The 16,379-nt window shown below is 41.1% G+C and overlaps 1 protein-coding gene across 1 annotated transcript; it reads left to right on the forward strand.

Annotated features, from left to right (window-relative positions):
- The first annotated feature begins 3,692 nt into the window (after positions 1–3,692).
- On the forward strand, positions 3,693–16,116 carry LOC111867701 (protein peste). The gene is made up of 7 exons (XM_023857772.2): positions 3,693–4,011; positions 6,485–6,639; positions 7,414–7,555; positions 8,685–9,404; positions 9,785–9,858; positions 12,077–12,304; positions 15,497–16,116. Exons 1-7 carry the CDS (start codon positions 3,907–3,909, stop codon positions 15,627–15,629), a joined length of 1,557 nt encoding a protein of 518 aa, XP_023713540.1. The 5' UTR covers positions 3,693–3,906; the 3' UTR covers positions 15,630–16,116.
- Positions 16,117–16,379: the final 263 nt, after the last annotated feature.

Consider the following 16,379-nt stretch of genomic DNA (forward strand, 5'->3'; position numbering starts at 1 on the left):
ACACGGCGCCAGATCCCAAAAGACGACTTTCTTCATAGTCATCGTCGTGAAAATCTCAAAACTTACATATTCTGTAAGAGTTTGACGTCTTACATTTCCTGCTTCTTGAATTACGAGTATTATGGACAAAACTGTGTCTGATTCATAAACGGCCCTGGGAGAAAGGAAGCTATAAGTAACAGGAAGAATGAACATTGTGCATGACTCCTTTTACCTGAACGTTCTTGGAGCGTCTTTGCCAACAATTTATCAATTATGTGACTGTGTGGAAACAACTCCATATAAATTGGCGGTTCACCAAGAAGCGTCTTAACCTTCGAAATCATTACAAATGGTCAAAAAACAGTTTTTTTTTCAAAATACAAACTAATTATATAGCAGTCTTAAATTGTTTACTTGTGACTTTTGTGAAAGTAGGATATAATTATGTAAGAGAGATGAAAATGCATGCAGAAATTTTAGTACGAAAACCCGAAACAGGAAGGACAATATTAAGAAGGAACTAAAATATATGACCTATATTGTGGACTGAATTTTGATGAGTAAGAAATAGGTCCGATGACGGATTCTATTAAAAACAATTAATCAGCTTTCATGTTCCATAAATGGAACTGTTTTTGTTGATTATCTAACAAATATCGGCTTTTGAAGTCGGACTCAGCTCCACAGAGTTTACTAATTTGTTAGTTGATTACTTGGGCGGTTGGTTAATTCTGAATGCTCGGTATTTCTATTACGAATTAATTTAAAATGTTGACGTAAGAAGCGTGGCCAATTATTACTTTTGTATAATGGAAACAGAAGGACAGAATTATATGGAGAAACAATTTTCATGGCAGGAATATCGTATCAAATGTTTATATGGATTTAAATCGTAAATTACTTTTAATATTTCTGTATATCCTGTATTAATAACACTGACATGTGCCAAATCTCTCAATGAGAGATTGTTTTCGATTTTATGCCGGCTTTACAGTGATATTAACAAATTCATCTGAGTATGGGAAACAAATAATATTATCGTATGGAATTAATCTTTGTCCATAACATTCCAATTCTATGTGTCTCTACAGCAGTATTAATTGAATATTATAAGCGGCAAAGCTATCCTTGTGACAGGCCGTGGAGGTCCATATGGTAGTGAGACGGCGAGGCTCCCACATTTTCTACAGAATCGGTTCACAGATAGCGGTGAGGTTGCCAGCCTTAGTGACGGCCGCCCTTTACCCTCAGGAAGCAATAAAAATTATGATAAGCTAATGAAATTTCCATGTGGATAGCAGTCAATATTTGCATAGAATAACAGTGAAACTTACCAGTAGTTCAGAGAAGTAATTATAAAATTAGAAACACTATTACTCATTGCGGGTCGGAAGTTTTTCCTTCATTTAGCTGAATTGCCATGACTCCAACCTATGAGAACTTCCATTAGTGTCTACATTACACAGATGATGAGCTGACAGTGTATATTTTAGCTCACAAGGCACTAACCTTCCCTCTAAGCCTGGGACGCTAGTGCGCAAGTCATTTTATCTTCTGAGCAACAATTGGGTCGGCTTTGGCAACACAAAAGGGAAGGACGGGCAGCGATTTTCGAAAAAGATCCATAACAGACAGTAAATTTATAAGTTGCCAAAAACAACAAGAAATTATTTCTCTCAATTTTGTTTTTATTAATTCAGAATGACCGTATACTAAACCAATACAAATGCACGGGAGACCGAGAGTCGTGTGCGGCAATGCGACAGACGCTGCGCGCGCAGCTTAGAGGGAACATTGCAGGGGACAAGTTAAGATCACCATTTCACTGAATATATACGATATGAACACGAAATGTTCTGGAAATACGGCTTCATAAAATAATCGTAGGTTTAATTAAAATATTATAGGTGTACTTTTCTTGGTGTGCATGCGATGGTGTAGTTGGTTGAGGCACTATGCTACAAGCCGGAAGGTCGCGGGTTCGAGTACCGATGAGGTGAAATTGTTTTTTCAATTGACCTAATCCTTCCAGCCACACTATGGCCCTGGGGTTCACTCAGCCTCTAACAGAAATGAGTACCAGGAATATTCTTAGGGGTAAAGCGCGGCCGGCACGTAAGGCTGACAATCTTACCGCCATCTATGAGCTGATTGTCTAGAAAATGTGGGAACCCCGACGTCTCACGACCCTATGGGTCTTCACAGTCTGTTACAGGGATAACTTTACTTACTTTCCTTGGTAACACTCTAAACTGTAAAGGCTAGCAACAAAGCTCCAACACCAAATGAGAACCTGTCATTTATTGCTACATCGTCTGGTTCTGTTCTTAGAGACAAACCTGCAAATGTTACATTGAAGAATACGTTACTCAGAATAATTATACGGAGACTTTTTTTTCAGACGATGTTTTTAGTGAGGCTAGTACGATCGAGCTTAATAAAATCTGTTCACGAAATTTAGGCGAGCTAGGAATACAAGGAACACATTTAGTAACGTTAAATTATTATGACAATCTTCAGGACTTCTGTGCTCTGATTTCTAATTGCATGACAGGAGAATTATGAAAGAGGATTTGGGCGCATGCGTGGGCAGTAGAATGAACTTGCTTTCAGTTTCTAACGTATCAAATTGTGTGACAAGGAAGTGCATAAAAATTATTCCTCTGAAATTTCCAGACATTCTGTTACGCGACTTCAAGGCTAAACATACAGTTAATGCATGAAGCGATCTTTTATTATGATTTATTAACGGTTACAAATCTACTATGTGTCAATAACATGTCGAGCAATAGTACCTTTAGCCTTTGTGTTTTATAAAATAACAACGCAGAAGCTCAATAAAATTAAACGAAGAGTACCTGTTTACTCGCCGTTGCTAAGCAATGATACTTGCATTTTCACTGTAAAGTTTGCTTGAATGTGGGCACTTCCCACATAACTAATTAAGCCCTAGGTCATGAAGGCGTATGGGCGAGTGGATATACAGAGTCACATTTCCGTGATCTCGGCACTAGTTGGAGGTGAGTGGGTAGCTCCACGTCCCGGCCGCTTTATCTCCAGGGAGAGAGCCTCCGGTACGAGTTGGACAGGAGGCTGGGCGGGCCCCAGATCCGGTCTGAACGACATGAAGAGGAGAACATTCTTCGCCTTAGCGGGACTCGAACTCCGAGTCCTCGGTCGTCCAGCCTGTAGCCAGTCGCGTCGTTAAGTAAATAACAATTATGTAAATTTGGGTGCAATTATTAACCAACTTCAATGGTCATGGTCTTCGAGTAGGACAGGATCCTATTATCATTTAAGAACGAGAGTAGTAAGCTACCTTTCCGAATAATGTTACATTGCCCAAATAGAGTCTTTTTTTCTTTCCTTGGCACTACAGCCCCAGTGGACCTAGGCCTACCTCCATGAACTTCTCTGTTCACTTCGGTTTTTCTAGATCTTACACATTCGGTAGGACTCCTTAGGCGGGTGATCAGCTCGTCGCAAAGCCTCTGCCTGTACACAAACACAGAAAAACGCACACACACAAACTAAACATCCATGCCCTGAGTGGGATTCGAACCCACGATCCCGGCTTCCGAGCGAGCGAAGACAGTGCATGCCTTAGACCGCTCGGCTACCGTGACCGATAAATAGAGTCTTATGAACATAATATTTATTGGATAGTATGTATTTTAAGTAGAAAAATCCAGAAGACCTTGTCCTTCGCTTGAATTATGTGATATACCTTCTGCTGTCAACGGACATCATACGAGGTCTGACTAGAAAGTTACAGGGATGACAGTTGCGGAGCGCTGTTGTTGCATCAGTCTTCAAACGTAAATTTCTCATGAAAGTGGTCAGATTATTAAATGTGCCTAATTTCAGTTTGTGGTTCGACAGTTGACTGCTCTAATCCGACCTGCTAATTTCTTATTTTACATCATGGACCGGACTTCTGTGTTCATCTGGATCGGATTGTTATTTTCGATTGCGGGAACTCTATTAAGTTTCAGCTGGAATAGTATTTTCGACCTCATCGCCAAGAAGGTAAGTAAAGTAGAAATATTGTAATTTCAGATACGTGATGAAGTGTAGAGATGCTGTGCTTGTATGCCCAGTAAGCATACAAATTTCGCCATTATGTTGTTTATAAGAACCGAGATTTTCTTCTCGGAATTATAATACTGATGAAACCAAATTTCTGAATCAAAAATCAATAAATTTTTCCTTTTGTGGAGAATTAAAGTAATAAGAGATTTTGGTAAAAGAGGGGCCATCTTGGGGCCCAAAAACACATATAAACTTCTAAAATCCATTTGCTCTACAAACCACAATACTTCATACTTTCTATACGAAACATAATGGAAGAAAATATCTTTAAGTGACTGGTCTTTACACTTAAAATGTAATCACCTATTTTAGGCTTGAAAGAGTTAAATGGTTTATTTTATTCTCCAATAAATTATTTGGAACATAACAAATATATTGTAATATAGTAAAATACAAATATTATTTGATATTACATAACGCATTTCTTTAAATTGTTTCATTTTGGTCCGTTACACTACTATACATAAAATCAATACAAAGTCCGTCGAGTGTAACAATGTTTTTTAGGTCACTTCTTTCTCACTCTTGCCTTACATGTTTCGGTTTTAGTAAAACCATCTTCAGAGGCACATGGTACTAACAAGAAACCACTGGCGTTGTTTAACTGTACACAGTATATATGCTGTGTGGGCACTGCTACAAATGTCGATGTGTAAAAGCACAACACTAGCTCGGAGTACTGAATGCACGTACACAACACACAACGCACAGCAATAATCCAACTGCAAGCCAATACAACCTCAAGGCATCTCCCAACATCGGGACAAATTAAGAAGCAGCCTAACATTTTTATATTTTACTTTAAAAGTTTTAAACTTTTAAATATTTTTTAAATATTTTAATAGTGATGTTTTAACGCGAGGGCAACTTCGGATGGAATGCGAAGGTTGAACGTGCATTCTGTACGTGCATTCAGTACTCCAAGCTAGTGTTGTGCTTTTACACATCGACGTTTGTAGCAGTGCCCACACAGCATATATACTGTGTACAGTTAAACAACGCCAGTGGTTTCTTGTTAGTACCATGTGCCTCTGAAGATGGTTTTACTAAAACCGAAACATGTAAGGCAAAAGTGAGAAAGAAGTGACCTAAAAAACATTGTTACACTCGACGGACTTTGTATTGATTTTACATAACGCATTTTCTACACTGAAAATGGAAACAGCAATTTCGTCCAAAACGTTAGTACATATCTACAAGACTATACGGCGTTAAGTCCCAGGATACCACAATCTTCAGTTACAAGTAGGATAAATGAAATTTTGTGAAGGGATATGTTTCTGTAGGAAAGCAGAGAATTGTTGCTTCCTGAAGGAGGTTTATACTGGCGTTCTGTTTTTCTATAGTTTCTTTGATGGCCCAGGCAGGATGAGAACGTATTGAGCTGAAAGTTGAGTTAATATTATAAAGACATGATTAATATAAATTATCCACTTTTTATAAATGTAACATCTCCTTTAGATGTGTTCGGGTAAACCACTTTGCATGACTATGATATTTCTTGTAAGACAGGGAGTTTTCTTTAAGTGTTTAGGCCCCTGAATAAACAATCCCTAATCTCATAATTCCAGAATAATTGATCCTTCTTTATGTTTCGTTATGTGCCTTCTTCATATAATTTCATTTTTCGTAGCCGTAGAAAATTGTGGCTATATCATTTAACAGAATTATCTTGATTATTTTAAAGTTCATAACATGCAGCACATTGATACATGACTCCATATTTATACTGAAATTTGAAATTAAACAAATGTTTACAACTAATATTCCTAGTAAAATTTCAGTGGGCCTTCAATTCTAAACATAACGGTGAGTACAAAAAAGAGCAAAATCTCACTGGGTTCTCAATATGAACGCTTTGTTATGTTCAGAGAAAACCATTTTTTTAATTCACATAGTGGAGGGTGGAGTCCAGTTGAGTCCACTCGGCACATCGGCCACTGATTGGCCTATTGTACAGTACATACCCCTGGTGATTATAATGATGGAGAATTTGGTGGAATAAAGATTGGCAGGGGAATCCGAAGTACTCGGAGAAAACCTACCCCAGCGCCACTTTGTTCATCACAAATCCCACTTGACCAGACACGGGCTCGAACCCGGCCGCCGCGGTGGGAAGCCAGCTACTAACCGCTTGAACTATGGCGCGGGATTCAGACAAACCCATAATTTCATTGCATTCCTATTTGAAGCACATTGTTATGTGCAAAGACACACTATGTCCAGAAATATTTCCATCGTTTTCTTCTTTTTGGGAGGTAATTTGGTATTCTAATCCATTTGCAACTCTCTTACAACTGTAACTGCAAAATGCGGGGGGAAAAAAACATTCCTCTCTGATCAACGTTTACCCTGAATTCTTGTTCCCTCTACCGACACGTCTGTTCGAAAGATGTCTGCTTTGTTTCAGGAGTTACCGATCTCTCCTACATCCAAAACCTACCCCTTGTGGAAAAAATCAACAGTCACCATGAATTTCTACTTGTTCAACTGGACAAACCATGATCAACTGTTCGAAAATAATTATACGCCTGAGTTTGTCGAGTTGGGCCCGTACTCATACACGTAAAGTATCTAAGAGCAATTTTCTTTCACTTACAATAAGATTTATATAAACTGTGATATATTTAATGTTCGTTCCCTGATCTTTAATATATTATATATATTTTAATTTAATATTAATTTAATTAATTTAATATATTATATCATTTTATTGCAAGTCAATTACATTTGAATGTGTTAGATTATGTTATTTCGCCAGCACGCTAGGTATAACATAAGAGTTTAGATCATTATAATACGTTGTTATATTTTCAGCTCAACTGAAAAACATGTCTAAATAATACTTAGTTTATTACCTGGACTCAAATTGGGAGACAGTATGTTATCTGACGCATAATTTCTCTACCTTTCCACGAGTTACGACCGCCTCTGTGGTCTATTGTTCAGAGTTCCTGGCTACAAATACATAGGTCCGGGTTCGATTCCCGGCGCTACCAGATTTTCTGAGAAGTAGTGGTTCTGGAACGGGGTCCGCTCAGCCTCGTGAGGACAATTAAGGAGCTATTTCAAGGAAATAGTGGCTCCGGTCTAGAAAACCGAAATTAACTTCCATGGGGATCCGTTGCGCTGACCAGGCGACACTCTCTATCCGCTAAAGTTGGCACTAGCTTCGCCGACAAGCGGCCGTCACTCGGTCGGTATAGTTCGCTTGCAGACTAAAACCACGGAGTTCCCCCCCATGAGTATTCCCGACTAGAATCTTGTATGCACTTCTCGCTTCCCTAGTTGTATTACCTGTCTAGATGTACGCAAAACTGTACTGACGTTTTCTTTTAGGGAGGTTTATGAGAAAGTGAACCTGACGTGGAACGCAAATCACACCGTGACGTACCAAAGGATCAGAAAGTGGTATTTTGACGCAGAAAATTCAAACGGAAGTCTAGACGACACCGTCGTAATGCTGAATATTGTTCCTGTGGTACGTGTACCCAAACTAAAGATCAATTTATTATTAACATTAAATAGAGAATGATGGATGAGGTTTTAGTTAGAGAAATCGGACGCGAGGTTAAATTGATGGAATACGAAACAAAAAAACACTGACAAAATCTGCCTGATCACAATTGGTAATAACTTCTCCTACTTAAGAAATCAAAACAGGAGTTCAAAAAGTAACAAGTACAATATAATACCAAAATTATGTTTCTAGACATTAACCACCGTCCTGTTTATATTTCAGAACACAGGGTTTGAGGGGACTGGGTTCTGTCACCGTCTCCGGTCAGGAGATAGGGACTATTGCTAGTGGGGTGGGACTAAGTCTCTTGTACTGCGGCCATTTCTGGCTTATCGTACCAGCCCCAGATGACAGGTGAGGGTGATTCTGGAGCAACTGGCGGAATGAAGATTGGCAGGGGAAACCGAAGTACTCGGAGAAAACCTGCCCCAGCGCCACTTTGTCCACCACAAATCCTGCTTGACCAGACCCAGGATCGAACCCGGGCCGCCGCGGTGGGAAGCCAGCGACTAACCGCTTGAGCTATGGCGCGGCCCGAGATAGAGACTAGCTCTATCGATTGCGGCCCAACTGAGTATGCTTTACTTGAAGACGGAAACAGAATCTAGCCTCTGTTATATAACGACGCTGCCAGGATCGAGACTCGTATTTCGTCGGATAATAAAAGGTAAAAGAAAGGTAAAGCTGCTGCTGCGCTTAACTAATGAAGCACTACGCCATGAAGGCGTATGGGGACGTGAATGTATAGACCCACATTTTCTTGACCTCGGCACTAGTTGGATTGAATGGTCAGCTTCACGTCCAGGCCGCTTGATCTCCTGTAGCCAGTCGCTATACCGACTACGCTATCCTTGCTTCCATATTGTTAGATGATAGGATTATTAATGAATGTGGACTGAGCTAGAAAAAAATTGTGGATGGAAACTGAATAACCGTGAGCAAACTTACACCAGTGCCACTTTATTTGCCATAAATCCCGCGTGATTTTATCTATGAAGTGACCGGGGACTCTTCTCTGGTCACTGCGATTGTCATGTACGTAAACTCTCTTATGGTTCATGTTTATTAACATCACATTCTTTTGTTTCAGTCCAGCAGTTTTTTCACCAGAAACTGGAGCTTTATATCAATTTACGCCCTGTCCGCTGCCATGAGAATGCTAGGTGAATCGATATGGGTTCGAAGGACGGTCCGAGAAATCCTTTTCGACGGCTATGATGACCCCTTGCTGAAGATCGCGCAGACAGCGCCCTCACTCTTCGGCACGGATGTCCAAGGTGACAAAGTCGCATGGTTCTTTAACAGAAACGGATCAGCCCGTTCCGACGGCGTCTTGAACGCGGAGACTGCTTCTGAAGATATGAAGAACTTGGGGATTATTCGTAGTTGGAATTATAAAGATAAATCTGACTTTTTCGACGGTGAATGCAGTAAAGTTGCTGGTTCTGTAGGGGATATATTTCCTCCGGTACAGATGAAGGAAGATCAGCTGGAAATGTTTGTTCCGGATTTCTGCAGGTCACTTAAGCTTGACTACTCGGAGGAGGTAGAAGTTAGGGGCATACCTGCTTACAGGTACGAAGCCAGTCAGGCTCTAATAGACAATGGTACTGTGGACTCTACAAACCATTGCAACTGCCGTGGTGAATGTCTTCCTTTGGGCGTCTTCAACATTTCTGCATGTCGCTATGGAATTCCGGCTTTCATATCTTATCCTCACTTCTACAAAGCGGATAAACATTATTTGAGACAACTGAAAGGATTGGAACCTGTCCCAAAACGTCATCGCTTCTATATCACTTTGGAACCGGTGAGTGCGCTGTGGAAACTGACCAACTGGATTGACATAAGATCTCGGTGTTCTGAATTGGCTGTTATCAATGACCTAACTTTGTGAGATTTATCCCTAATCTTAAACATTTTTTTTCCCTTTGGCGCTACAGCCCAAAATTGAACCTTTGACTCTTGATTGGTTTATTTGTCTACCATAAGTTATCCCGAAAAGTAAAGTTTATTTCCAGATTGCATGTCGCTATCGCCCGGAAAACTATACACTTCATAGTCACCAGCGTGAGGACCTGAAGCCCTGGAAATTAGCTAATTCTTTATTTTATTGCTTTTTTATTAGTGCAGTCCGTATTTCCAGTTTGTCATCAGTTACTGATAACATGAGTTCACTGAATGTTGCAGAGGACAGGAATTCTATTGGACCTGAAGGCGCGGGTACAGATTAATTTCTTATTACAACGTAACACACGTATCAAGTAAGTACAATTATTGTTTATTCATTTACTTACTATTTTTATTGCTAGTGGGGTGGGACTAAGTCCCTTGTACTGCGGCCACTTCTGGCCTATTGTACCAGCCCCAGATGATAGGTGAGGGAGCTTGTGGAGCAATTGGTGGAATGAAGATTGGCAGGGGAAACCGAAGTACTCGGAGAAAATCTACCAGAGCGCCACTTTATCCACCACAAATCCCACTTGACCAGACCCAGGATCGAACCCGGGCCGCCGCGGTGGGAAGCCAGCGACTAACCGCTTGAGCTATGGCGAGTCCTCACTTACTTACTTACTTACTTACTTACTTATTAATGGAGCTGAGCCCTTCTTGAAGAGCCGCCAATTCTGCAGCTACTCAAGAACTTCCCAGCATTTTATGGAACCCGAAGGTTCATTGCCGTGTTCACAGGAGCCTTCCGCTGGTCCCTATCCTGAGCCAGATTAATCCAGTCAATCCCATTTTATTTCTCTAAGATCTATTCCAATATTGTTCACCCACCTACACCTTGGCTTTCCCAGTGGTCTCTTTCCTATATTCTATATGCATGCCTCCTCTCCCCCATTCATGTTACATGCCATGCCCATCTCATCCTCCTTGACTTGATCATTCTAATTATACTTGGAGAAGAGTACACGTTATGGAGCTCCTCATTATGCAATTTTCTCCAACCTCCTGTCACTTCATCTCTCTTCGGTGCAAATATTTTCCTCAGCACCCTGTTCTCAAACAGCCTCAGTCTGTTCCTCCCTTAATGACATAGACCAAGATTGTTTATTCACTAGCCTAACTTAACTGATTGGCGGTCATGCATTTTCTTGGGTTTTTCAATATAGACCCTATATTATATTTTGTAACTCATTTTATCTGTGCTTATGAAAGCAGATACAGTATACAGAGAGGCTGAATCGGCTACACGCAATACGCCAGTGATGCTGATGTAGTCAGGAAGTCGTTCTTACAGTATGCTGGACATAAAACTAATTTGTTGATGAAATGATACGTATCGGGTATCTTGTAGTGATGTAGGTCATTATTTTCTGTTACCCAAATTAGCATACTGGTACTTGTGTTAGCACTTTCTTTTCGATACATAGAAGAAAGAATCTAAGAGTTCTAACGATGGTGTATAACACTCAGAATTGCTGGGATTTTGGACTTTTCCCATCGTCCATTGTTCTAGAAAATTGAAAACACGGCGTTACGGGAACTGGATCTGTTTTTGTCCTCAGGGGCGTGGGGGGAAGACACCTATTCAGTTGGGTCCGCTAGAAAGAGCTAACCTCAGTCACTGGACAGTTTCGGAAACGTCGTGTTATCTATTTTCTAGAACACCGGACGATGAGAAGAGTCCAAGAACCCAGCAATAGAGGAAAGAGTTTAAAATTAAAAGTTCGATTATGTTTTTTATAAAAGAGTGACAATGTAGTGTATCAGTACTTCACGAGGACGACAAGAAATTTACTTCTCAAGCAAATCGAATCATTATTCCTTTTTTTATGAGCAATAAAATGTAATGATATTATATCAGCTTGTTGCAATGGTTAATGAATCGATTTGCGTGGGCAGTAAACTTCTTGTAGTCCTCGTGAAACCTCGTATTAGTTCCCAAGCAACGGTCTCGTTTCTAAATATTTACACCTTTCAGTATCCGTATACATGGAAACCGTGTTCGGTCATTAGTTGGTTTCCCGGAATCACTCCCTCTGCTGCAACTTGTTTGCGTTTTCGTTTCCTAGAAACGGCCCATATGTCATAATATTTAATGGTAAAATGAAGTTTTTGCAGACCAAATGCAATTGTGTGAGCTCTCAAGGTTCATGGCAACCTGCGTGCGCATGCGTCACTGTTCTCATATAATTCAATGTTGTAAAGCTATCCCTGTAGGAGGCCGTGGAGGTCCATAGGTTAGTGAGACGTCGAGGCTCTTTACCCCTAGGTAGATTCCTAGTACTCACTTCTGTTAGAGGCTGTATCGACACCAGGGCTATAGTGCGGTTGCAAGTATGAGGTCAATTGAAAAATCCACCTTCCGGCCTGAAGCATAGTGTCTCAACCAGCTACGCTACAGCGTGCCCCTCCACTTATGTAAGACATCAAATAAAAATATAAGGAGACACTTTTACACGTGATACCAATGTTCAAGAAACCGTTGCCCGTTCTACGACATTTTGATGTGTAAAGTTGTTTTTGTGATTTCAGTTTGTTCAGAAACGTACCGACTATCCTCTTCCCAGTTTTGTGGTTCGAGGAACTTGGTTCGATACCGCCTTCTGAAGCATTTCTTCTTAGACTACTGCTGCTGTTGCCTGTGGTTGGACAATACATTTCCTTTGGTCTCACCCTCATAGGTCTAGTCATAATATCGGCCGCCATTTTGCCTATGTTCCTCAACAAATACTCTGGAAGCCTACATCACTGCCTTAAAAGGTAATATTTGATAAACTTAACTCTCATACTCTGTAACAAGCTGAGTGACGGGTCGGAAATATGTCTTTCGAAAGACCAAGGATGTTATCTCCTGCTGCCTGGTCAGGGCAATTGCACAAATAATGGAGGAGGTTAAAATATTGTTACGTGTAGGGTGGTACGCGTGACGAAATGACGGGTTCTATTTCGAATGATTGGATTTATTAACAGCTTGGTTAGACACTATCTCTTAATTACACTTAAATTACACACAGTATAGCATTATTGCTTGATTACACACTTACCAGTTCACCGTTGCACACGTACTAGGATTCTCTGTCTTCCACTAGTCGTGTCCTAGCAACGGATCTCCACACAGAAACTGTCACTTCAAATCACAGGAACTAACACTTCAGATCACTCCAAGTCTTCCAGTCAAACGCCAAACCTTCACAAGACGAACTTCCCGTAACTGTCACTTAAACACTCTCAAATACTCCCAGATACAGAAATCTGTTCTGTCTGTAACTGTCGTTCTATAGCTTCCGCACTGGCCACGCACAGAACATCCTATATTGTAGGAACGTGCTTACCGAGCGATTGCATAGCAACGGTCATGTCGCCGGCCGCATAGAAAACGCCTCATTCCAATTGTTGCTTTGCGTGTATTCGGTCGCGAGGTATTTAACGGTCAGTTATCTAGCAACGCTGTATCCCTCCACGATAAAACAGATTAATTTGGAGTAATAGTAGAATTATGGCCGTGCCATAGCTCAAGCGGTTAGTCGCTGACTTCCCACCGCGGCGGCCCTGGTTCGATCCCGGGAATGGTCAAGTAGGATTTGTGGTGGAAAAAGTGGAGCTGGGGCGGGTTTTCTCAGAGTACTTCGGTTTCCCATGCCAATCTTCATTCCACAAAAGACTCCATCATCATAATCACCCGGGGCAGGTACAATAGGCCAATCAGTGGCCGCCGTGCCGAGTGGACCCAGTTGGACTCCACCCCCCACTAAGCGAATTAAAGAATATTAGAATCATAATTTGCAGGGGAATATCGAAGAATCTAGAAGAAAATATTTTATATATTTTTCTTTTAAATTATGAGACGTATTTTAGCAATTAAGAACTTCGAAAATGGAGAAGGTATAACTGAACAAGTAAATAAACGTTTGCGGTTGACTGAATCGGACTTGATTTCCAGCACGGAGAGAGAATTCTCTGCTCACAACGACCCCACACTGTTTTTGGGCGACTGGGGCGTGAACAAAACAGATACAGAGACTATGGATTTCGTTGAGACATTTTCTTCTCCAAAATCCCCCAAAATTATTTTACCTCCACATTTTGTTTGCCCCCGGGGCCCCCCAAAACTGTAAATCCGGCCCTGGACCTGGGAAAAAGCTGTACAGCGGGAATGCAACGGCTGAGGCATAAAACTGACCTCCAAAAACAGGAAATGTGTGGAGTATACCTCCGCTTCCCCTCACATCTGCAAGAGCTTGGTGCCTACAAAAATAAGTCATTCTAACGTAAAAAATTTATACACTGAACTGAGTCACATTTGCTCACACAAACAAACTCCGTGACTTGAGTCAGCAAGCGAATTATACCGACCGAGCGACCGCTGCTTGTCGGAGACGTTAGTGCCAACTTTAGCAGATAGAGGGTGTCGGGNTTAGAGCCATTGATGAATATATTTGAAGTTATCTGTTAGCCAATTCTGAAGGTACGAAATTCAAATTAATAAACATTGCATTATAAATACCTTATTTCTCTACGACAGGGAAAATTAAAAGCATTTCTTCTTTGTAAATTACGCGAAAATATTATCAGAAATATGAGTGGCTATAGACGGGATTTATATAGGTAATTGGATTTATCTGTCACTTAACAGATCGTAACTACAAATAATCATAGCTCTATCTCTATTTCACACACCCTACAATTCACTACAGCATGTGCTAAGTATTTTCAGTCTTCTGTGTCTTCGCCAGTCGTTGTCTGGTAACGGCTCCCAAAGGCGTACGTTACCCTTTCTCTGGATTTCCGAAATATCCCCTTGCCTCAGCTACCAACCTCTAACAGCAACGGCTTAAACGATTGAACCTCAGGGGTTACTTCACCGACTCACCAAACAACTCGCTCCACTTCACTCAACTCCACTGTACTCACTAACTGAACTCGGTCTATCGCATGATATAACCTCGGAGAGGACCATATAGAAAACAGCGCTTCCAGCAGTACTTAAATTGTTGCGCGCGGGCCGCTGCCTAACAACGGCCGTTGTCTCGTTGTTTCTTTCGCGGTCGTTGCCTAACTACAGGTCTATATGCCACAATATATTAGATTGTGAAGCCAAAGTCCCACATATATTTGCGCCTGGTGCTGTAAGCCTATCTGAGACAAAAGAACCAACGTGAAGAAAAAGAAAGATATGAAATTCTACAGCCTATATCTACAGTAGATTAAGGTTCCTTCTTGAAATTTCATATTCTGTTTCCCTACATTCAGTCCTGCCCATGTGTCAATGTATTGAAGTTTCTTTTTATTGCTAGTGGGGTGGGACTAAGTCCCTTGTACTGCGGCCACTTCTGGCCTATCGTACCAGCCCCAGATGATAGGTGAGGGTGATTGTGGAGCAATTGGTGGAATGAAGATTGGCAGGGGAAACCGAAGTACTCGGAGGAAACTTGTCCCAGTGCCACTTTGTCCACCACAAATCCCACTCGACCAGACCCGGGATCGAACCCAGGTCGCCGCGGTGGGAAGCCAGCGACTAACCGCTTGAGCTACTCATGTCTCTAGGAGACCTCTGAGCAGAATTAGGCAAAGTTTCCCGCCCAAGTAATTTCCAATTCCTCCTGTAGATGGGGAAGTAGCAGGGACCACTGCCAGAGAGGTGGCCGACCTCGCTGGCACGATGGGGCTGATAGCGAGCACCAGTACTGGAAGGGCATGGCGACTGGTAGAATATCAAAAGGGGACGTACAATAGACTATTAGTCGCGGTGCATGGGGAAACCCACCCCCTCCACAAATAATAATAATAATAACAATAATAATAACCGGTTGAGCTACGGCGTGGCTCATGTATTGATGTTACTCAGCTTTTCGAACAGTTGAATTGGGCTAATTTCCTAGTCAAATTCCTATTTCTACTTCAGTCACACAATTTTGCTGAAGTCACAATTAACCTCTGGTTTTTCTTTTCCAGAAAATCATCCGAAACAATCATTTCTCAAACCTCGTTGCCTATTGGGCGCTTTAGGCCTCCACCATCAGAAGGAAAAGACGGCGCCATACCTCCAGAAGAACATGGCCTGCTTGACACCAAGATAGACAATTGACTGTGTTTCATTTCTGGTTTGTTTAAATAAGAACTTAAAATGCTTAGATGTATTGCGTCCGGTGATTCGTGTGCAATGGATAGGAATGTAGGTGAGTGAGGCCGTGGCATGGAGGACATCCCGTCCAAACCAGAAGATGTTGCAAGGAATAAAATGAGATAAACGGTTTTCTTATAATCTGAGCTATTCACAGATCTCCCACTTAAACATCTGTGAACGCAATCTAGACTGATCCAGTAACTTTCTTATTAATGACATAGATTACCGTTATATTGAGGTGGTCTAATTACACAATTCTCCTTCAGGGTCAAATGCTAATTTACCTACAACTTGTTTCTGTTTTATGTAACTCTAATTTTAGGCAGGTCATGTCTTAAACCATTGAGCAATTACTATAAAACAGTACTAATAGATTATTAGGAATTTCTTTATATTGATTGTTAACAGATGAAGGAAGGTGTACGTGTGAAATTAAATCTAGGATTTCCATGGCAAAAGCTGCATTTAACAAGAAGAAAAATCTTTTTCCAACAAATTGGACTTAAATTTGAGAAAGAAACTAGTGAAATGCTACGTTTGGAGCATCGTTTTGTATGGGGCTGAAACTTGGACATTTAGGGCAGTAGATCAGAAACACCTGGAAAGCTTCGAAATGTGGTGTTGGAAAAGGATGGAGAAGATCAGTTGGACCGATTATGTGAGAAATGAAGAAGTGTTATTTCGAGTCAGTGAGCAGAGGAATATCCTACA

The sequence above is a fragment of the Cryptotermes secundus genome, unplaced genomic scaffold (genome assembly GCF_002891405.2).
Source record: "Cryptotermes secundus unplaced genomic scaffold, Csec_1.0 scaffold519, whole genome shotgun sequence".
Lineage (NCBI taxonomy): Eukaryota > Metazoa > Arthropoda > Insecta > Blattodea > Kalotermitidae > Cryptotermes > Cryptotermes secundus.

What these genes read in the sequence shown, in the direction of transcription:
- LOC111867701 (XM_023857772.2), top strand. Translation starts at nt 3,907, where the DNA reads ATGGACCGGACTTCTGTGTTCATCTGGATCGGATTGTTATTTTCGATT. An exon ending in TTGGGCCCGTACTCATACAC is followed by an intron (nt 6,640 to 7,413) that starts GTAAAGTATCTA and finishes GTTTTCTTTTAG; the next exon opens with GGAGGTTTATGAGAAAGTGA. An exon ending in TCTATATCACTTTGGAACCG is followed by an intron (nt 9,405 to 9,784) that starts GTGAGTGCGCTG and finishes TGAATGTTGCAG; the next exon opens with AGGACAGGAATTCTATTGGA.